The sequence below is a fragment of the Dipodomys spectabilis genome, unplaced genomic scaffold (genome assembly GCF_019054845.1).
Source record: "Dipodomys spectabilis isolate Male_0828 unplaced genomic scaffold, ASM1905484v1 ptg000095l, whole genome shotgun sequence".
Classification (NCBI taxonomy): domain Eukaryota; kingdom Metazoa; phylum Chordata; class Mammalia; order Rodentia; family Heteromyidae; genus Dipodomys; species Dipodomys spectabilis.
The window spans coordinates 32485978-32509652 of NW_024870772.1; the positions used below are offsets into that span (position 1 = coordinate 32485978).

The 23675-nt window shown below is 41.2% G+C and overlaps 1 protein-coding gene across 3 annotated transcripts in view; it reads left to right on the top strand.

Moving 5' to 3' along the window:
• The window catches only part of Mtus2 (microtubule associated scaffold protein 2), a 386941-nt gene that overhangs the window by 230988 nt on the left and 132278 nt on the right, over positions 1-23675 (top strand). For all 3 annotated transcript variants that reach the window (XM_042685472.1, XM_042685473.1, XM_042685474.1), the window contains one exon: positions 19881-19979. In XM_042685472.1, coding sequence (XP_042541406.1) covers positions 19881-19979 — 99 coding nt within the window. The remainder of the gene's footprint in view (positions 1-19880; positions 19980-23675) is intronic.

Sequence of the window (23675 nt, forward strand, 5' to 3'; positions counted from 1 at the left end):
TCCTGAGTCTGGAAAAGTAGAAGACACAAGGGAAGAGGGAGCCTTTGTCTCGTCTGGCTACTTCCTGCTGATGTGGTAAGACAAGGAGAGAAGGAATCTTCTGCTCACAGAATCAGGTCTTAAACTTTTGAGCAGGAAAGAAAATGGCTTTGGCCTGCTCCAGAGTTGCTGCCAGAGAGACAGCTGATTTGCAATTGGTCAGCAACTTCCCTCTTGGTTTGACTGTGAATGCTACAGGGGAGTAAATCTGCAGTAACAAAGAAAACCCGAGGGGCTGGGAAGGTGGCTCAGTGGTAGAGCGCTTGCCTTGCATGCCTGAGGCCCTGGGTTCGGTTCCCCAGCACCACATAAACAAAAAGAAAAAAAGCCAGAAGTGGCGCTGTGGCTCAAGTGGTAGAGCACCAGCCTTGAGCTGAAGAGCTGAGGGGCAAGCACCCAGGGTCAGAGTTCAGGCCCCACGACCGCCAAAAATAAAAACAAAAACTCGAATACTTATGTTGGAAGTTTGAACTAACTGATTAAACAATTTAATTATTTCCATTGCATATTAATGAAGATCGATGCTACTAAGTCTTTTTTATTCCAATGAGGAACACACGGATTCAGACCTACTTGGTCTGCAGATTATACTTAAATCCCAAATAACTGGATTTTTTGGACTCTGGGATGTTTGGATTATTTTAATTATTTAGCTAGCAGCCCACAAGCCTGTTGTTTGCACTGTGTGTGTGTGTGTGTGTGCATGCGTGTGTGTGCTAGTAGTGAGGACTGAACTTGAGCCTCACACTCTTAGCCTTTGCACTGAAGGGTGGAGCTCAACCACTTGAGCTGTGCCTCCACTTCTGGCTTTTTGCTTGTTAAATAGAGATAAACCTCTCCTGGAGTTTCCTTCCCAGGCTGGCTTCGAACCACAATCCTCAGATCTCAGCCTCCTGAGTAAATAAGAATGTCTGCACCTACCTTGCTGTTTTAACTCTTACTTTTTTGAAACATTCCCCGCTTCTGTGTACCCTGTAAGGCTTCTTACATAGGTAGGTTTCATTAGGTAGCCAATGAGATGGGGAGACCACCACGTGGCATTCAGGCAGGAAACTAATTTTATTTACTGAACTGCTGCCCCTGCCAAGCATGGTGGAGAGGCATGGCCAAAAAGGGGCTACCCACCCCTGTGTCAGGATTTATCTATGCCAGGGACAGGAAGAGGCTGGCCAAGGGTGGAGGAAAGGTGTGGCCACACTGGATCTGGATATGACCTCAGGGCCTGGGTCCCTCCTAGGGTCAAACAGCAGGCAGGTGACCAGAGGGTGCCTGGGATGTGATCTAGTAGGATGCAGAGGTGACTGTTTCCTGGTGTGCCAGTTATCAAGGTAATAGATACTGGGCAGAAACTTAGCCAAGAGGTGTTTGCACAGGGCCTGCATGGTCTGGTGCAGGCCTTACATGAACACTCTAGGCACTCTCTCTACCACTGAACTATAGTAGCAGCCTGGGAACCATATTTCTAAACTGTGATTCTTAGCCTCTTTGGTTTGGTGACTCCAAGCTGAGTGGTGGTTAAGCTCTAGTGTCTTAATGTCTCCTGTTCTTTGACCATCATCCACTGTTCTCAACTACTTCAACTAAAAAGCAGACCAAGAAAGGGCTGGGCTGTTTTCTTTAACCTAGATTTCTAAGGGGAGTTTTTTTTGTGTGAGTGATTTTTTTTTTCTTTTCTGGTTCACTCAATCAACAAACATCTTTTTGCTTGCTGCAAGGCAAAGGTGACTTAAAGATAATTAGGCAACCTTTGCCCTAGAGAGACTCACAATAAATAAATGGATTTATACTGTAGTAATTGGATGAAAGGAGAAGGCCTAGAATCTTGTTATCTGGAGTCCTGTTCATTCATCTGGAGTTCGGTTCATTCTAATGGACCAAAGCACTACAATGAGAAGAGATAAGAAGGGAAGGAATTTCAAAATAGTTGAATCCAGTTTGACTTATTTTATTGTGGTTTATTTAAATACATTCTATTTAGTACTTGTTAAATCACATTCTAAGTTATTTTTATTATTTAAAATCCCCTTGGGATTTTAAAAGAAGATCAAGGGCAATTTATAGGCCAAGACACAGGGCATAGAGCTAAGACACAGGCATAGAGCTAAGACACAGGCATAGAGCTAAGACACAGGCATAGAGCTAAAACTCTAAGTGATGAAAGACAGAAAAATATAACAACACTAGGCTTGGAGCTTCCTGGTTACCAGGGCAAAACAAGAAACAGATTGGGAAAGTAGAAGTTTGTCATTTCATCAAAAGAGAAAAACTTACACCCTAACACAAATTTTTCCTTAATTCTGTGATTTTTAAAAAATTGTATTGGACAACATAATGAAAAACTTTATATATTTCTCTGATAATAAAATAATTAGAAAGTCATTTGAAAAGGAAAGCCCTTGTTTTTGCATTTGATTGTGTATGTGTGTGTGTGTGAGAGAGAGAGAGACAGACAGACAGACAGACAGACAGACAGAGTGAGAGAGAGAGAGATGATCCTGGGGCTTGAACTTAGGGTGCTGTCCCTGAGCTTTTGTGCTCAAGGCTAGTGCTGTACTACCTGAGACACAGCTCCACTTCTGGCTTATTTTCAATGGTTAATTGAAAGTAAGAGTGTCACAGAATGTCGTGCCTGGGCTGGCTTCAAAGCGCAATCCTCAGATCTCAGCCTCTGAGTAGCTAGAATGGCAGGCGTGAGCCAGCCATCAGCACCAAACCAGGGAGTACCTTTCTTAGCCAAACACAGAACTTGCCCAGAAACATTTTTAAATAACATACTTAATTATGTAAGACATTAAAGCTTTCTACAATGAAAGGTATCAGTGTTGAGAATTCGGATAAACTGAAAAATATTTACAATAAAATGTGAATATTCATGCAGTTTTTAAAACCAGGAAGTTGAAACATACCTGAGGAGCTAGGGTTTAAGGGGAAAGGGGTGGCTGGATGCAGAGAGGCAGGGTGGGCAAATATTCAACGTACATATATGAAAATGGGACTAGGGAACTTGAGGAATTGGGTGGGTTGGGAGAGATGGGGTGACATTGATTAAGCTACATTGTACATATAAGTTGACAGGTTGGATTGAAACTGCTTTGAACTGTTTAAAGATAATTTTTTTAAGTATTAAGAAAATAGACTCCTGAATATACAAAGGAAAGATAACTTAAGGTTTTTTTTTTAATGCATAAAGACCACAGGAGGAAGAAGTAAGGTTAAGTGTGAACAGTAGAGGGGTGAACTGGTCAAAGAGCAATGTATTCATCTATGGAAATATCAAATATGATAGCCAGGCGCTGGCGGCTTGCACCTGTAATTCTAGCTACTCAGGAGACTATGATCTGAGGTTCAAAGCCAGTATGAGCAGGAAAGTCTGTGAGACTCTTATTTCCAATTAACCACCAAACTCCTCCCCTTCTAAAAAATGAATAAAGGTGGAAGTGGAGTTGTGGCTCAAGTGTTAGAGCACCAGCCTTAAGAAAAAAAGGCAAGCAAAAGCAAGAGACCCTAAACTCAAGCACAAATTCAAGCACAAAATAAATAAAACCCCACTGCACATTAGTATAATTTAATAATAAAAGATAATAAAATTTAATAATAATTTAATGATAATGATACCCGAAAGAGGCAGCCATTTGTGAGCAGCCTTAGAAGGGTTAGGAGCACAAGTGACTGTATCTCTGCCAGGCCTGGGCACATTTTCCTGGTGTTGACAAGCACTTAGGCTCTGAAAATTATAATATGTCCTGAAGTGCATAAATTTGTGGAATTTAATTTAAAGGGAACCATTTGTTTTTAGAGAAACAAAATTAATTTTTATGACACAAGTTTCTGTAGTCCACAGATTAGTCAATTTACACGTCCCAGCAACTGATTTTTTTTCATGAAGTAGAGAAGAATCCACAGATACGCCAAGTGTTTGTTTTCTATAAACCATGATGGGAAAAAATCCTTCCATATCTGAAGCAGAATAGTTTTACTTTCTATGCTATGTGACATCGTGTTAACATGACAGAGTCCGAAGGCATATTGATGAAGAAGTGATCTATCTGTAGATAGGCATTTTAATGAAACATAGTTTCCAATTTGCTACAACTGTACAAGCCAATAAGCAGAGTGGCTGGATAAAGCCCAACTGTTCGTGTAGTTATACAGATCAATGCACTCTAGAGATTTTTTTTAACCCTCACATAGGAACAACAGAAAAGCTATTCGTGAAAATTTTGAGAAAAGAACTACTGAAAGAACGGAGGCAAAGTTCCTGAATTACTTGGGAATCTTACTTATTACTAATATTATCTTTAAGTAGTTGTTTTAAATCAGCAAGTCAGTTCATGAGTGCAGTTCACCTTAATCAATGTCACCCCATTCATCATTCAGCCTTCCAATGACAGAGCCATGGTTAATGCACACTCGTGTGTGTAAGCATATGTGTGTATCCTAAATTCTTAACACTTCCTACTATCCTCACTGTAATATCATGAGGAATGGCCAGAACCTTCTAGAAAAACAGCATTGTAGGAGGGAATCAGGCATCACACCTGCATAAATGCAAGGAATACAATGCATTTGTGTTCAGCCTGTAATTCACAACCCTGAACATTGTCAGATCACACAGTGATTGCAGGTTATCTGGAAAGCTCTATGCAGAGTAAGAAGAAGACTCATTAATCAGTTATTTCAGGAAAATCAAACTACTACCTGACCTCTGAGGAAGAGGCGCAGCGCTAGCACTTAACGTGTGTAGGTTTCTGAGACAGGCAGACTTAGGTTGACTCCTTCTTTTCTACAATTGTATGACCCCGGGGAAGGATTAAATTTCTCTAAACCCTAGATTCCCTTAGGATTTCATGAAGTAGGTTGTATTAACTCAGAAGCATTTTATGTGGTAATGTATAACATTCCCAATAAGTATATCTTTTAAAGAAATAATTAGCTGGTCACTAGTGGTTCACACTTCTAAGCCTCTACTCAGGAGTCTGAGATCAGAGAATTGCAGTTCAAAGTTAGCCCAGGCCGGAAAGTCCATGAGACTCTTACCTCCAATTAGCCATCAAAAAGCTGCAAGTAGAGCTGTGACTCAAATGACAGCATGTTAGCCTTGAGCAATAAAGCTCAAGTATCCAGGCCCTGAATTCAAATCTCGGGACTGGCACGTAAACACATAAGAGAAATATTTTAATAAAATCATTTATGTGTCTGCCTGGTAAATAAAACTTAGAGTCACACACTTGAAAAATTAGTATCAACTTATTTCGCATCATAAATTGAATGTGGAGAACTCTCATACAGGGGTAAGGCCTCTTTGAAGTACAGAAGTCTTTTGTCCCAGTTGTCAATTCTTGTTCTTATTTCCCAAGCAATTGGAGCCATATTTATAAAAACTATACTTGCCTATGTCTGTATCTTAAGATTTTCCTACGTTTTCCTGTAATAGTTTCAAAGTTTCAGGTCTTACATGCAGATCTTTGCTTCATTTTGAACTGGTTCTTTGTGTAAGGTGACTGACAGAAGTCTAGTTTCAGTATTCTACGTGTCAATATTCTGAGCATATCTTAAAGAAATGAGAATGAGCTTGGTTACAGATGATGGGATGTTCTTATAGTCCCATGTGGTATGAGCTCTTAGAGCTCTAAGAACATGTTCTTTTCTTTACTTGTTCTTTTTTTCTGTCAGTCATAGGGCTTAAACTTAGCCTGGGCACTGTCCCTGAGCTTTTTGCTTAAGGCTAGTGCTTTACCACTTTGAGCCATAGCAGCACTTCCGGTTTTTAGGCAGTTAATTGGAGATAAGTATCTCATGGACTTTCCTGCTGGCCTTAAACCTTGGTCCTCAAATCTCAGCCTACTAGGATCATAGTCATGAGCCACCAACACCTGATTGAACATGTTGTTTCCTAATAACAAAAGAGTCATGAGCCAGCAATGTGGAAGCTCCAGTTGGCTCAGGGATGTTCCAGGCAATGGGCTGCACCAAGATCTTCATTGTTATTGCTTGGTGTTGACTCTTCTCCCTCAATTGTCTGAATTGCTATCACAACGTTGACTTATTTGTCACTGTGAGGCCAACAGGGAAATCAGCCAGTGGTTTGGGAATGGAGGAGGTTGGAGGAGAGCAGGGGTATTTTGAAAGAATTTCTGTAGTAGAAAAATGAACACAATAACTAAGAGATCCTTTCCTTTCCCTGAGGTCCCAGGAGAGGAAAGCATGGTAGGGCTGGTATGTTGAGTGTCTGACAAGAGCAGCCACCGACTTCCTCCTTCAGAGAGCCCATGAGTGAGCATCCTAGATGACCTGCTTGATATTCTGTCAGCCTACAGGAAGGACAGGAAGCAGTGCAGATCAGAAGCCTCCCTGAGGCATCCCAGGGAGACAGGACAGCTGGAAGGTGTGAACCCACTCATCCCACAAACACTCATGGAGTGCCGAGCACTCTGCCAGATTCCTGGGGAAACAGACACAGTTCTTGTCCCTGTGGAGCTGATGGTGGCCCAGGGTGTCGCATAATTACACACTTGCTTTAGCACAGTGCTACTAAACACCGAATGGGAATGGAGGCACAAGGTAGAGAGATGTAACCAATGCAGTGTGCAGAAGATGCTAGGTGAAAACCTAAACGTTTGATGTTTGCTTTTCAGTACTAGGGGTTTAACCTCATGCCTTGTGTATGCTAGGCAAGTACTTTACAACTTGAGTTATGCTCCCAGAGCAAGTTTTTGTTGTTGTTGTTGTTGTTTTCATTTTGTGTTTGTGATTAGCTCAGTGTTATTTCTAGGATTGGCCTCAATCATGTAATCTACCTACTTCTACCTCCTGTACATCTGGAATTATAGGCATGAGCTACCATACCTGACCCAAACCCTAAAGTTGTGAATAAGTTGTTAGTTAGTAAGGATGGGAACAGCATTCCATGCATATGAACAGCAAGAATCTTTATAAAGTAAGAGATTTACTAAGCCCCTCTCTCTTTAGAATGTTGAGCTAGAATGACTAGAAATTAGATGCTTTGTTAATTTGGATACACGCTCCCTTTTTTTCTTTTTTTTATTTTTTATTGTGAAAATACTGTACAGAAGGGTTACAATTACATGGACAAGATAATGAGTACATTTCTTATCAAGCATTGTAGCCTCCTCCTTTGTTTCCACTTCCCATCCCTTCCCATCCTCCCCCCATGCCCCACCCAATCCTCCTTCCCCCTTCCCCCCCACCAAAGTTGTAAAGTTTGTTTTTCAATATAACGACTTGTACATCTCATTGCTGCAATGGGTCAACCTGTATCCCTATTTAAACGATTTGTTTTTTCCCTTCCCCTCCACAAATTATACCAACATCAAATACAGTGAAAGCAGGGGTTATACCATGGGGGAGGGACTTGCTTTTCTTTTCTTTTTTCTTTTGTTTGTGTGTGTGTGTGTGTGTGTGTGTGTGTGTCTGTCTGTCTGTCTGTCTGTCTGTCTGTCGGTTGTGGGGCTTGAACTCTGGGCCTAGACCCTATCCCTGAGCTCTTCAGCTCAAGGCAAGCACTCTACCACTTGAGCCACTTCCAGTTTTCTGGTGGTTTACTGGAGATAAGAGTCTCACAGACTTTTCTGCCCAGGCTGGCTTTGAACCTTGATCCTCAGATCACAGCCACCTGAGAAAGTAGAATTACAGGTGTGAGCCACCGGGGCCCAGCCCACTCTGCCTTTCTTTTTTAATATACTTTTTATTATCTTTAAGTAGTTGTACAAAGGGATTTCAATGTCAGTCTATGAGTACAATGCATCTTGATCAGTGTCACCATTTCCATCCTTCTATTCCATCTCTCCCCCATCACTCTTCCCTGCTTCTTTCAATTCTTTTTTTTTTTCTTTTGGCATTTGTGGGGCTTAAACTCTGGCCCTGGGCACTGTTCTTCAGCTTTTTAGCTCAAGGCTAGTGCTCTACCACTTGAGCCACAGCACTAATTCCAGTTTTCTGGTGGTTTATTGGAGATGAGTCTCACAGACTTTCCTTCCTGGGCTGGCTCTGAACTGCAATCCTCAGATCTCAGCCTCCTGAGTAGCTAGGATTACAGGCATGAGCCACTAGTGCCCAGTTTTCTTTCAATTCCTTTATGAAGTGATTTATAGGTTTTGAAATGATCAAAAACCTGACTGTTAAAAAAAAAACAACAGTGAATTTACAGTTCCTTCAATAGTCTGAAAATCAGCAAAATTCATTGGGACAGTTGGCATTTTGAAACTTGTACCTGGAATTGAATTCCGGGCCTTTCACTTGTTAGGCAAGTGCTTACCACTTAAATCATGTCCCCAAGTCCTTTCTGCTTTTAGTTTACTAGAAAGGGTCTCTCATATTTGACCTGGGCTAGCTTCAGACTGTGACTGTCCTATGTCCACTTTCCTAATAGCTGGGATTGTAAGTATGTATCACCATGCCCGGCCTAGCTTTTTTTTCTTTTCTTTTAAACAAAACTTCAGTTTAAAACCTTTTTGCACTTACTTTCTGTTACCATCTGATGGCCCTCAATTCTTATTAAATGGAATAATTGAAATGCTACAGAATCAGCCAAGTAAAAGAGAAGAAACATCGCTTTGCTTCTGCTCTGCTTTTCCAGTGCTTTCATTGAAACAACAACAAGAATGATAATTTGGAAGCATTAGAAGACACACACACACACACACACACACACACACATACACACACACACATACACACACACACACACACACACACACAGTGCCAGAAGAGGAATGAGATAATTCTGTGACTCACCTTGATATTAAGTCACCTGCAGGCTGGGATGAAACCCAGAAAGTAGGACACCAAAATCCTCTTATTTAAGCAATTATACACACTTTGTATCTAAAAGGTTACACACCTGATAGTTTTCTCCCTCTGCTTGCCAGTCTCGAGATGGGAGAAGGAGGGAGGCCAACAGTAATGAATGCAAATGGTCTGTTAGAGCTGTGTTTTTTGTTGTGATTTCTGACATTTGTACCTTTCAGAAATCTGCCTACTGTGCTAAAAAATTCATTATTATGCAAATAACTACTGTGGTGTCTTCCAGCCTCTTAGTATGATAGTAGGGGCACTTTTAATTACTTGGCAGTGTTTCCAGACTTTCTGTTCCGCCCCCCCCCCAGACTTACACTGATAAAATACCAAATACTATTTATAATATTTGGAGTATTTGGAGGCAACACTCTTTGTGAGATATAGGAAAAGATGCACATATAATAATATGAGGCAAATGTAAGTATCCATTTTGTAGGATAACCTAGAAAAGAACAATAGTTTTTCTGGGTCTTCACATCTTCATCTTCAATCCGTCCTTCAGCAACCAGCAATCCATGGTACCAAGACCCACTTGGGGTCCTTCATTTGGCATCAATAGTCAGTCATGCCAGACGCTGTGGTTCGCACCTCTAATCCTAGCTACTCTGGGAGGCTAAGATCTGAAGATCTTAGTTTGAAGCCAGCCCAGGCAGGAAAGTCTGTGAGACTCTTATCTCCAATTAACCAGAAAAAAAAAAGCCAGAAGTGGAGGTGTGGCTTAAGAGGTAGAGTGCCAGCCTTGAGGAGAAAAAGCTAAGCACAAGAGTGTAAGGCCCTGAATTCAAGTCCCAATGCTGGCATACATGCACATCCATCAGGCCTGGCTAATATGCATGGAAAATGCTCCAATCAGCATCCTGCAGTGCTGCTGGAGACCTATAACCTTTCTAACTGTATATCTGATCTTGTTACTTTCCTGCTTACAGCCTGTAGCCACCCCCCATTGCCTGCAGTACTGATCCAATCCTTGAGCTATGACTGCCTAGCACCCACCAGAGCCTTCTCTCTGCCTCTTTACATCTGACTTACCACAGTAAGCCAAGCTATAATGCCAGTGCTCCCTCTGGCTGTTCTGCCTTTTTCCTTGCATTTACATTTTCCACCATATATAACCATGATGACATGTCTGCTTATCAAGTCTCCAGTTAACCAGCAAAAAGGCCAGAAGTAAGATTTGTGGCTCAAGTAATAAGTGAAAAAAGCTAAGAACAGAGCCCAGACCCTCATTTTGAGCCCCAGTACCAGAAAAAAAAAAACCCTACAACGTATCTTGTATATACGTTATCTTGTTTCTCTGTGGCTCTGCCATGAAAACCGATGTGCCATAGTGAGTATCAGAGGTCAATATGTAACTACCAGATATAGGACCTTCTGTCAGATATACCTCAGGATGTTGAGGTGCCATGTAGAAATAAGGACACCAACTCAAAAGGAACTCAGCAAGGCAAGGAACTCAGCAAGGCACTCTTGCTGAAGTTCTATGGAAGAGTGCCATCAAGCAAAATCTGGCAAGCAAGCACACAGAGCAGGGCCGCTGCTCCCCTTTCAGCCCTAATACCAGGGACCCTGCCCTTCTGCTCAGATTGACCAAACTCAGGTTCACAATCTTCTTGCAATAGGTTGAAGAAAGTAAAAAAACAACAGCAATTTTTTAAACAATATGACTTAATTGACAGCAACAGGATGTCACTAAAATCCATATAACAGGAATAGGATGTAACCAAACTACAGTAGACTGGGGCTAAGCCATTTGGCCAAAGCATAACATTTTCAGAAAAATAATTCTCACAAGATTGACAGAAAGAAAGAAAGATACACTTTGATAGAAAAAAATGGGTTTTCTCACATGGCCTAGAAGAAACTTCAGCTGTTGACCAGTCTACACACTGGAGTGAAGATGAAGACTAAATTGGAGTGGAATGCCTAATTATTGTGAATATGCAGCTTAAAGAACAGGCTGTGGAATATGTAGTATAAAACAAGCTAACATGCCATGATGATTCCTTGACTAGCAGCTATGCAAATAACGGCCAGCAGCCAACATCACTGGACATTAAACATTTATTGTATGCCTATGGCCTGATCTTATACTATGATACTCAGGTTCTATCTCATACCCTCTTTTACAGATAGGAGATTGCAGACTAGAGAGATCATGTAGTTTGCCCAACATAATGCATAACGGATTGAAGTTCAGGCATCTGTCTGCAAAGTTCATACTTGAACCCAGTGCCCTTTCCTGAGGCCTAGAACAGGGTGTTCTTGGCGGGAACTGCCAGAAGTCACCCTGTAGAAGATGACTCAGAAGGCTGAACTTGTATGCTTTCTTGGGGTAGGGAAATGGAACATTATAAGATCCTCTTCATTTTTAATTGTCTGTACATTTTGGTAGATTGTGTGTGTGTATGTGTGTGTGCATATGTACACATGCATGGGGTTTGAACTCAGGGCTTGTGTGCTGTCCTGAGCACTACCACTTAAGCCATAGCTCCACTTGTGGCTTTTTTGTTTTGGTAGTTTTTTGGAGATGAAGTCTCACAGACTTTCCTGCACAGGCTGGCTTTAAGCAGCAATCCTCAGATGGTAGCCCCCTTTAGTAGCTAGGATTATGTATGTGAGCCACTGGATCCCAGTTTGGGGGATTTTTTAAGCCACTTTAAATATACTTCTGTTTCCACATAACTGTTCAAAAGAGTGGAAGCAGTTTATTAGCAGCCACAGTGAATTGTTAGTTTGTGTCAGTAGAATTGGGATAGCCGAGGAAACAGGAATTGAGCTTTGAATAGAATCTGACTCTGATTTCCATTTTAGTTGTACCAAGAATAGCTCTGTGACCTTGATTCAATTGCTTACCTTCCCTGATCCCCAGATTTCTCAGAGTTTGAACATGTGTGTTCAAGAACTGGGCCTCAGGGCCTCTGTACTCTCCTTTAGTTTTTTTTTTTTTCCACTGCCACACCTCCTTCCAGCTGTTTAATTGGAGATAAGAGCCTCAAGTACTTTCCTGCCCAGGCTAGCTTCAAACCACAATCCTCCAAACTCAGCTTCCTTAGTAGCTAGGACTACAGGAGCAAACCACTTGTCCTGGCCCCATATTCCTTATTTGAAGGAGGAGAGCAATACAGTATGGTGTAGCATGATTCAATAGACCAGCCAACTGCTGACAATACTTAGGTCCATAAGGACCTGACCAAAATAGCAGAGTCTGGGTGGCTTACAAACAGTACACATTTACTTCTCATAGTTCTAGAGTCTAAGAAATTCAAACTCAAGGCTCTAAAGAATCTATGCCTAGTGAGGGCCTTTGGGCCATATCCTCACGTGGCCATTGCAGGCCTCTTTTATAAAGGCCCTAATCCTGGTCATCAAGGTGGAGCCTGTGTGACCTAATCACCACCCCACCTCTTACACCACCCTATCCAGAAGTAGATTTCAGCATTTGGGTTGGAATGTGTGTGGGGGGGTGGGGGGGGGAGGAGGGATGGGAAATGGGACAATCAAGGGCACCGATTGACTCAGATGTGGTAAAAGCATTTTTCATAATAATCAAGTTAATATTGTTAATAACATTTTTAGCATGTGTAATTCCTAGAATTTTGCCACATGTTTTTAAGGCATTTTCCCCTGCAATCATTTGCCACTAACATCCATTTACACAGAATAGAGTAACTTGCCTGAGGTCACATAATTAAGGGCCCAGTAGAGCCCTCGCCATTGGTGTTGGGCTGTGTGTGTGTGTGTGTGTGTGTGTGTGTGTGTGTGTGTGTGCGTGTGTGCATGCACGCATGTGCGCACCTCTGAATGAATTCAGAGCCTCCTCTTGCATGTTTTGTTTTTTGGTTTTATGGTTGTTTTTATTGCTCAAGGCTGGTGCTCTAACACTTCAGCTACACCTCGGGCTTTCTGCTGATTAATTGGACATGGGCTCTCAGATTTGTCTGTTTGGTCTGCCTTCAAATCTCAGTCTTCAGATCTCAACCTCCCAAGTAGCTAGGATTACAGAGTTCCCAGCCCCTATTGTTATTATTTACCTATATTTACTTCCAATTTGAGAATATTTAATATTTACAATTACTATTTTTATTTTAAAGTGAATGTTGTCCCATTGTTAGTTATCACCTAAGTTACTATTAGCCAGGGGGCTCACACCTGTAATCCTAGGCTGAGATCTGAAGATCATGGGTCAAAGCCATTCAGCGCTGGAAAGTCTGTGATACATATCTCCAATTAACCATGAATCCATCATATTGAGAGCTTTATTCCTTTCTTTTCCCAACAGTATGTGTGATGATTTCTCATTACCCCACTACAACATGTCTCTTTATTATGAAGGGTAGGAGAGGTTTCCAAATGTCAGGAATCTGCCTCATATCAGCTTGTTTTTCACTTACCACAGAGAAGAAACATTAATTAGTACCCAAAATCAACGCATCTATTTACAGATCGCTTGGTGAGTCTTATACGATGCAGTTTTTTATGTGTTTGTGTGTGCCCTGGAGCTTGAACTCAAGGCCTGAACACTTGTCGTGAGCTTTTTGCTTAAGGCTAGAGTTCTACCACTTGAGCCACAGCTCCAATTCTAGCTTTAAAAGGCTAGATTAATTAGAAATAAAAGTCTCATGGACTTTCCTGCCCAGGCTGTTTTGGAACTACAATCCTCAGCCTCCTGAATAGATAGGATTGCAGGCATGAGCCACCAACACCCAACTGCATTTTTAAATTAGGGAATATGGACAAGAAAAATCACATCTAATTCGTAGTGAAATACCAACATGGAAGCCCAGATCACGCAGCAGCTCCCAGGAACCTCTGGGCTGAGGTCTGAAGTAGCAGATTCAACTTGAACGCATTGGCAGTTTTGAGCAGAAGTGATCCTGATCTGACTCATAAAGTTACAGTGAATATGAAAAAAATGAAGAAACCAAATGTAAGAAATACCTGATAGATATTTCACATTTTGTTGGATGTAAAGAGGGAAAAAGAGAAGATGCTGGTGCTCATGCCTATAATTCTGTCTACTCAGGAGGTTGAGATCTGAGGATCGAGATCAAGATTTGAAGCCAGCCTGTGCAGGAAAGCCCATGATACTCCCCTCTCCAATTAACCACGAAGAATTGGGAAGTGAAGTGTGGCTCGATGGATAAAATGCCAGCCTTGATCAGAAAAGCCAAATGAGAGCATGAGGCCCTGAGTTCAAGCCCTAGTGGCCACACAAAAATGAAGAAAAGGAAGGAAGGGAGAGAGGGAAGGAAGAAGAGAGAGGAAAAAAAAGAAAGAGGAAATAAAAACAAGGCCAACATTTTTTACTTAGGCAGAAGGCATATGGACCAAGTTGAGGAAGTTAGGAATGAAAAGTTTTACTAGGTAACAAGGAGCTCAACATTAAAAATATCAAGTGTGGCTTGAATGTGTGAGACAGCGATATTCAAATAGAGAGAACATATTAGGATTCCATGAAATAGAACATAGAAATCAGACAGTAAGAAAGTATCAAATCAACACTTTAAGAAATTTTCCAAAACCTGTAGGAAGAGGCTTTGCAGTGCTGAACATAAAACAAATGATAAAAAAAAAAACACCTGCAGACCTACAGTATAAATTTTGCCCATTGAAGGGAAAGAAGAAGGTACCAAGAACTTCCCAAGAGAACAAACAGATCACCCAAAAAAGGTTGAGACTTACAATAGCATTAGGTTGTCAACAACAGCCCTGGAAGAAATGATCGCCACATTAAAATTTTGACGGAAGCCATACATTGTTTTACAAAAAGCAATTTTGAGTTATGAATGGTGTCACATAATTTACCTTCCACATACCTTTCTCCAGAAACTAAAAGAAAAAAAACTGTGTTGCCCATAAGGAAGGAAGCAGACCAAGAAAGAGTAGGACAGGACACATTGGTCTAGAAAAGAGGAAGCTGATACAGGAAAAAGGCAAAGGAATTTCCTAGAATGATAAGTTTCCAATGTCTCAGACATGCAGCAACCTAGAAATAACAGGTCGAGGATAAAATGGGGATTTGAAGGCTCCAGGAAGAATACATTTAAGAAAAACAACGTGAAACTGAGTTATACTTTGTTGAGAGTTCTGGAAAGATGAAGCAACATGTACATAGACACTAAACAAAAACCAGGTAGATATTAAGTCTAGGGAAAACAAAAGGTCATGTGAGTAATGAAATGGCTCAGTAACAATAGTATTTACATCATTGTAACAAGGTGAATAATTAGCTAACTTTTCTTTAATCTGATTTATGGTATAACTGTTGGATGATGAGAGAGGAAGCAAGCCTACTTTGTATGGTAGGAAGCTACTAAAATATAAAGAGTTTCTTAGATCTACAAAGAGAAGTACTAGAAAAAAATGCTCCCAAAGTTGGAAGTGAATGTGTTGGTGTGTGTGTGTTGTTGTTGTTGTTTAAAGTCTCATAGAATAATCTTTTAGAATGTCACAGATAAAGAACTTTGGTGTTAAAGAATATTAGGTTTCGTTTTGGGGGTATAGCTTACTGGTGGAATTTAGGCCTAGCTTGTGCAACCGTTAAGTTCAACCCTAAGCACAGGCAGTGAGGAAGGGCAAGAGGGAGTGAAGGAGGAAGGGAGGGAGGGAAGAAAGGGAGGAAGAAAAGGCTCTTCCTTTGTGTTTTTCTCCCCTCTCTCCTCATTACTCTCCCTCTTCTCTGCACTTTCTCACTCCTTCCATATCTTCCTTCCCTCCAAATCTGATTTTGGAGTCAAATTTACTAGAGTTATTGTGTTTCTAGGTACAGGTGGGAAGTAGAATGCATTACTTCCTCAGGTCACAGTAGTATGGAAATGCAGGCTGGAATTAGGATAAGAAGCCACAGGCCAGATCTTTGCTCAGCCACATGCTGGTAAATGAGAATATATTATAACCTCCAGGCCCTTCCACCTCTTCATTTACAAAGTGATGGAACAGTCTGAATAGCTCTTATCTGAAATACTTGGAAGTAGAAGTATTTGGGCTTTCAGATGCTTTGGATTTGGGAGTATTTTCATATTTATATATGTGTGTGTATTCCAACATCTGGAAAATGGAACCTAAATCCAAGCAGGAAATGCAATTATGTTTCTTATACACACTCAGCAGAAAGATGACTTTGTACGGTATTTTTATTGTTCTTATGTTTTGACACAACCCAACCATCAGCTCCTGTATGAAATTTTCCACTTTAATATCATGTTGGTTCTCAGAAAGTTTTGTTTTGGTATTATTTAGAATTTTGGACTTTTGAATCAGGGATGCTCAATCTCTATCAATAATTATGCCAGCCTAGCAATGATGGCTCAAATCTGTAATCTTAGCTACTCAGGTGGCTGAGATCTGAGGATCTTGGGTCAGAGCCAGCCCAGGCAGGAAAGTCTCATGAGACTTTCCTGTCCAATTAACCATTAAAAAAGCCATAAGTAGAAGTATGGCTCAAGAAGTAGAGGACTCACCTTGAGCAAAAAAAAAAAACTTAAGGACAGCTTGCACCCAGAAGCTATATATCCATTATTTTTCTCAAAATCAATTATTATTTTTGGTATTTTGAAATACTACTGGCTGTTGAAAAGTATTTCCCTTTCCTCTTATCCCTGTACACACACACACACACACACACACACACACACACACACACACACACATATCCTTCTCTATAATTCATTTGCTCTCTTTTTTAATCTAGTCTTTTATAGATAATGTTTCCTTTCTCCATCCTCCCCTTTCAATTTGTCTTATAAACAGCCTCAGAATCCCTATTTCCTGATTATATCATTCATTTCTTCTGTTCACCTCCTTCTCCTGTGACACCATATGACATTAATCACTCACATGGTTGGTCCAGTTAGCATTTTATTTCATTTCTTTCACTCTTCTGTCCAAGATCCTTGTCTGGGGCAGGATTGCTGGGCTGTAGATCAGCCCAGTCACCTCCCCTTTCTTATGCCTGTGGAGGGAGATCTTTAGATGATTGGAGGATAAGGCCCATTGCTGTGTATATTTCTTTATTCTTTTTTATTTCTTATCTTTTTTACTTGTGAGATTTACTGCTGGAATTTATAGCCTATTGTGTTGAGTTTAGGATTCTATAAAACTTTCTTTTGATTTTTTGACATGCTGATTTCTTTTTATTAAGAAGTATATCACATTCGCCTAACCATTATCCCAAATACTCTCTTCATTTAGATGAGCTCAGTGAGGGTCTTGTATTAGCTATTGTCACCGTCATTTTTTTTTTAAAGACAGCCTCTTCCTTAGAGCCACTGGTCACTTTTGATCAGGGGTTTAAATGTCACATTGTCACAGCAACCCTGCAAGTGGCCTTCACCTAATGCATCCCATAATGAACAGGATCTAAGTGACTCTCACAAAGGCTAGTAAATCCACTTAGACCCAGAAAGACAAAGGCTCCATGTTTTCTCTCATATGTAGATCACAGACCCAAAACATAACCTCCTATGTAAACACAGAAGCTTACATGCTTATGTAAACAATCAAGTTGACTAAAGTATAGTATATGCTGAAGTGAAACCTCACAGAGGAAACTTTCTGAACAATGAACAGGCAGTTTAACAAAATGAATATCAAGAATCTGAGACAAATTTGTATGATGGAGTGTGAGGGGTTGGATGAATGAATGAGGGGTTGGAAGAAGGGACACATGCAGTCAAAACACTCAATGTACAAATGCGCTAAAAAAGAAGTAGGAAACTTGAAAAGAGTGGACACTGAGATGGATGTGTTAAATTGCAAGTTGCTTATGCAGCTGTTGAACTTTCAAAAATTAACAACAACAAAAAAGCACTTAGGAGAGTTTTGTAGTTTTTCAATCAAGAAATGATACGGATAAGACTTAGGCAAACAGTGAGAATGAATGAAAGACCACTTATGTGTGACCATAGAGAGCAGAAGACCTAGTGGCTATACTCCATGTAGGAGCACCAGCTGGTTTTAGTGACTGGAGGAGGGATGGGCCAGGGAGGAATGAAGAAGACGCATTTCAAGGGGAAGCTAATGATGGTAGTTCCATTTGGGATAAGGTGGTTTATTTGGGAATCTAATAGGCAAGTGCTAAGTCTGGCTGATGATAGAAAACAGGTCTAAGGTCTCTGGAGAAATACCTGTGCATTGAAAAGCACAGATTTTTGTTGCCAAGCTACCAAAGCTACAAGCCAAACTACAAGCAACAAGACTGAAACAGGAAAAGTTCAAGTGGTAGAGCCTTGAGCAAAAAAGCCAAGCCAAAGCATGATACCTTGAATTCAAACTCTCACACTGGCGATAAAATGAAATAAAACAGTTGTGGGAACATGGTTGCATGAACAAGCTCAGCTAGAAGAACAAGGGAGAGAAACTCAGGCAGAATTTTTTGGTTATTTTTGTTCAAATGGGAAAATGAATGACGCTGAAGCCAAGGGGGCTGAGAGAGTGGCCGAGTAGAACAGGATCCATGAAACCAAAGAGGATAACACCATTAATAGATTCTCAGAGACCTCATAGAGTTCAAGCAAAGCTTACAGTGGACTTAGAAGACATTTAGGCTGAGCCTAAATGCAAGAAAACTACATGAAGGCTAGCCCTGACAATGGCTGTGAGGCTCTGAGCCAAGTATTCTACCAGGTGGCCTGTGTTCCTAGGGGGAGGTTGGCTTGCAGAGCCAGTATGGAACTTTTCATTACTATTCCCTCTAGGATTACTTAGACCACAGTGGCAACTGATGTGTTCATGGATCCGATGAATTATTTTCATTCTGGTGTTTGGTCTTTCTCCTTTTTTAAAAAAAGAAATTGTACAAGTCTTGTGTAATTGTCGGAGAAATGAAAGTAGTGCAGAGGGGAAAGAAGAGGAAAGGAATGGAGGGGAGGGGAAGGAGAGGAAGGTAGAGGACAGAAAAGGAAGGGAGAGAAGAGGAGGGGAGGAGAATCAAGAGGAGGGGAGGGAGGAAAGGAAACATAATGTCTGATATATTTAACCAACGGCTGTATTTGCATATGTATATCTATACACATAGATATACATATGTGTCTATACATATAGACGTGTGTATGTGTATGTGTGCATGCATGTGTATGTATATATGTGCATCTATGTGGATTCGTATGTGCATATATACATGTGCACATGTGTGTTATATACATGTGTGTATATATATATATAATATCTGGGAGAATAAAAACCCAACTGCTAGTGACAGTTGCTTCTTGAAAGAAGAGTTTGGTGTCAGGGCTTAGGAGCATTCATGTTCTCCCTCCAAGGAATGGCCCCAGCACTGATTCTGAGATGACACTAGTGCACCAAAGCTGATGGAGTTCTAGGGACATGTAGGTCAGTGTGACTTCTTTAATCTTCCCTCCATGGTTCTGTGAAGATGTTTATCACGCCCTGGCCCCCACCATCATATGAGGGGGAGGGGTCCACATGGGTTCCTAGCTTGTCCCCTGCACTCAGGTATCCCTTCTGCTGGGCCAGCTTTGGCTGCAGCTTCCACAAAGCCTCCCCTGCAGCTGTGAGCCCCATAAGCCCCTGTGGTCACCTCTGTGGACCACTACATGGAAATTAATTAGAGTCAACTATGTCCCCCAAGGCTTGGCTGTACCAGTGTCATAAGCAATTATGTTCAGCTGCAATTCCTTCCCTATCTTCTGGGGGAAAATATTCCAGCAGACAGAGTCAGGCAGACCCAGTTAGAAACTATGAATGGTAAAATTTAAATTCTAAGATGTTTTGCAAAGCCATTGGGGGTGGCAGTGACTTTCAGAGTCTGGGGTATTTTTCATCAATCCAGAGATGACAGTGTACTTGATCCCCTGACCACTGGACACTAAATTCCCTGGGCTGCAAACAAAGTCTCCTCCTCCAGCCAGAGAACAGTGGTCATAGCAACAATCAGCAAACATTGTATTATCATTGCATTACTTGCCTTTGGTGGAGCTGTCCTTTCCTGAAAACAATGCATGTTATCGATGGTAATGTCACTAGCTTTTTTACTTTCTATTTCTCTTTTCAAACTCTCTTTATAGGAGCAAAGAAAGAAGCACCAAGAGATCAAGATGCTAATAAACCCGTGGTTTCATCGCCTAAGAGAGCAGCAGCTACTGCCGCCAAGCTTCATTCACCAGGTATTGAAGAAATGCAATCTATGCTATTGGGGAAGACTTGAACTTAGGGTTTCTTCTACTCAAATGTCTTTCATGGAGCAGTGCCAGCCCAGGTAGTATTAGTAATTGTCCAGGGTGGGCATACATAAGTTGATGTTTTCTGACACTACATTGAGTGAATCCGTTGGTTGCCTTATTTTTCCCTTAAAAAGCAAAATGTTATGCCATGTGGAAGAGGGAAACCTTAGTTGCTTAGAAGTATCTGCTACTCCAAGAACCAGCATCTGAAGGCTCATGCCTTCAGGGGGCTGAGATCTGAGGATCTTGGTTTCAAGCCAGCCAGCGCAGGAGAATATCATCTCTAATTAACCACCAAAAAGCCAGAAGTGGAGCTGTGGCTCAAGTGGTAGAGCATTAGCCTTGAGCACAAGAGCTCAGGGACAATGCCTAGGTCCTGAGTTTAAGCCCTGGGACTGGCACGCAAAAAAGAAAAGAAAAGTAAAAGGAAGGAAGGAAGGAAGGAAGGAAGGAAGGAAGGAAGGAAGGAAGGAAGGGAGGGAGGGAGGGAGGGAGGGAGGGAGGGAGGGAATGAGGGAGGGAGGGAGGGAGGGAGAGAGGGAGAGAGGGAGCGAGGGAGTCATTTAGAGTTGAAAACAACATTTTGAAGATTTAACCTCATGATAATCTGTTTTCTTTTTCCTTTGTGCCAATACTAGGCTTAAACTCAGGGCCTCACACTCCCATTTGGCTTTTGTGCCCAAGGCTTAATGCTCTACCATTTGAGTCAAAGCTCCACTTCTGGCTTTTTGGTGGTTAATTGGCAATCTCACAGACTTTACTGCCCCAGCTGGCTTCCAGTCATGATCCTCAGAACTCAGCCTCCTGATAACTAAGATTACAGCCCCCATCTTAATAAATGTTTCATGTCTAACTCTGCTTTTCTATATAAAGTGGGTTACAAATCATATAGATCAACTGGGGCTATCTTTATTCAAGTGTACTATACTCTTTCTGATTTTCTGACTGCATGCTCTGTCAGTAATTGGGCGGGGATGAAATGTCAGACTATAATTGTAGGCTTGTCTGTTTCTCCCTTGGGTTCTATCCACATTTGTTTCATGTTTTTGGAAGCTCTGACATGAGGTACATGAATGTTTAGCTTAGCATTTTGATGAACTGACCATTTTATCGTTACCAGATGACCTTTATCTTGGTAATATTCTTTTCCCTGGAATCTAATTTACTTGTTATTAATAGAACCCACTCTAGCTTTCTATTATTTCAGCATGATGCAATCTCTTTCCACACTTCATCCTTTTTACTTGTTATCTCTTGATATTTAAATAGTTTCTCATGGGCAGCATGTAATTGCATCCTGTGCTTGTATCCAGTCTGAAATCCGCCTTTGATACATGTACATTTTCAGGTTTATTAGTTTGCTTGGGATGAAATCTACCATCTTACCATATTTTGTATTCAACCTGCACGTTCTTTTTCTCTTTTGCATCCGTGATTGCTCTCTTTTGCATTGAGTGGTTTCTAGGATTCCTTTATCTTCTTTGTTAATAGAGTAAGTATCCACATCTCTTACTTGTATTATGTTAGTGTTTGCTTTAGAGTTTACAGTATACACATTTAACTAGTAACATTGTCACCTCAAGTGATATGGTATCACTTCATCTAGAGAAAAAGAATTACACAAAGGTTTACTTCCATCTATTTCCTCCTAGAATTTGTATTATTTTGTCAAACATTTTGATTCTTTCCACATATTAGGACATATAATTCCATATAATATAATCATAATTATAATACTGCAACATATGATGTGCAGTATAATATTGTGCATTATAACATGTAAAAAGTACACTGTTATTGTTATTGATCACTAACATGCCTCTTTGGGGTTTTTTTCTATGTCAATACTGGGGCTTGAACTCAAGGCCTAGGTGCTGTTGCTTAGCTTTTTCATTCAAGGCTGATACTTTAATTTGAACCACAGTTCCACTTCCAGATTTTTGATGGTTAATTAGAGATAAAAGTCTCACAGACTTTTCTGCCCAGGTTGGGTTTAAGCCATGATCCTCAGATCTCAGCCTCCTGAGTAGCTAGGATCACAAGCGTGAGCCACCAACACCCAGCTACATCCCATTCAGGACCTTTAGGAGCTAATTACCTCCAAAAGAGCACACTTCTGCACTGGGGATTAGGAATTCAACTTAGAATTTTTGAGAGGACATAAACATTCACTTGCCATCTACCTGAATCCACAAACATTCACAAAAAACTGACATTCAGTAGAGCAACTATACACAGGAGCAAACCTTTTGAGGTTCAGCATAGAACCTTGCCTATCCCAGGTATGTTAAGAGCCAGCCCTGGAGGATGGTGACGTGGAAGTGCTGAGCAATCATGGTGGAGATCTGGGAGGTGTTGTTTTCCTGTGCCCAGGCTCAAGTCTGTGCTTCCTTTGTCCCTTTTGAATAATGGCTCTTCCTTTTGTTCAGTGTACAGAATATTGATTAGAACATTTAATCCCTACATCCTTCCATTGAGCCTTCGAATGACCCCTAGCTAGGAGAGGCTCTCTAGTTGGTAAATTTGAGGAATGTTTCGCTCCCTGCTCAACTATAAATTGAGTGAAAGCCAGGGTTGTATCTTCTGTTATGTCTCCCATCTCCAAACAAAATAATTCTGAACAAAATTCCCCTGACACTTAGATTTCTAAGATGCCTCTCTTTTCTCCTGAATGTCTTGGGAAAGAATCGCTCACATTTCCCATCTTTGTCTCGTAAGTTTTCTGTCACTGTAACAAAACACCTGAGATAAATAGAGAACATGTATTTTGATTCCTGGCTTCAGTGATTCCAATCCATGATACCTTGGCCTCATAGCTTTTGGGCATGGAGTGAGGCAACATATCATGGCAAGAGCACAGAATAGAGCAAAAGCATTCACCTCCCAGCCATGGAGCAAATGAGAAGAGGAAGGTGCTGGGGCCCTCTGTCATCTTCTAGGCATGCCCCCCATAGCCTAAGAGCCCCCCACTAGGCCCCACTTCCTAAACATTCTGATAATCCCAGTAGCATCACTACGGGAACCAAGCCTTTAACACATGGACCTTAAGAGAACATTCAGCTGCACATCAGTGGCTCACATCCGTAATCTTGGATACTCAGGAGGCTGAGGTCTGAGGATCCCAGTGTGAAGCCAGTACAGGCAAGAAAGTCCATGAGACTCTTATCTCCAATAAGCCACTATAAAAATCCAGAGATGGAGATGTTCTCAAGTGGTAGAGTCCTAACCTTGAAAGAAAAAGCTCAGAGACAGTGCCTAGGCCTTGAGTTCAAGCCCCAGGAGCAGCACATAACACACGCGCACACACATACACACACACACACACACACACACACACACATGCACAGAGAGAGAAAGAGAGACAGAGACAGAGAGAGAGAGGGAGAGGGAGAAAGAGACAGAAAATTTCAAGATCCAAACTAGAACAGCTTATGGATGAGTCCTCAACCAACTGTTGTCTACTTCTGCCATTTCACTCCTGCTCCTGCAAAGGTCACTCGTGACCTCTTGGTTATTAGGTCTTAATAGGCATGTCTTATTCCTTATCTTTTCTCTGGCATGTGACATTATTGACTCTCTCTCTCCTTCCTTTGACCCTGTGATGTCACTCTCTTCCAGTTCTCCTTTTACATCTACAAA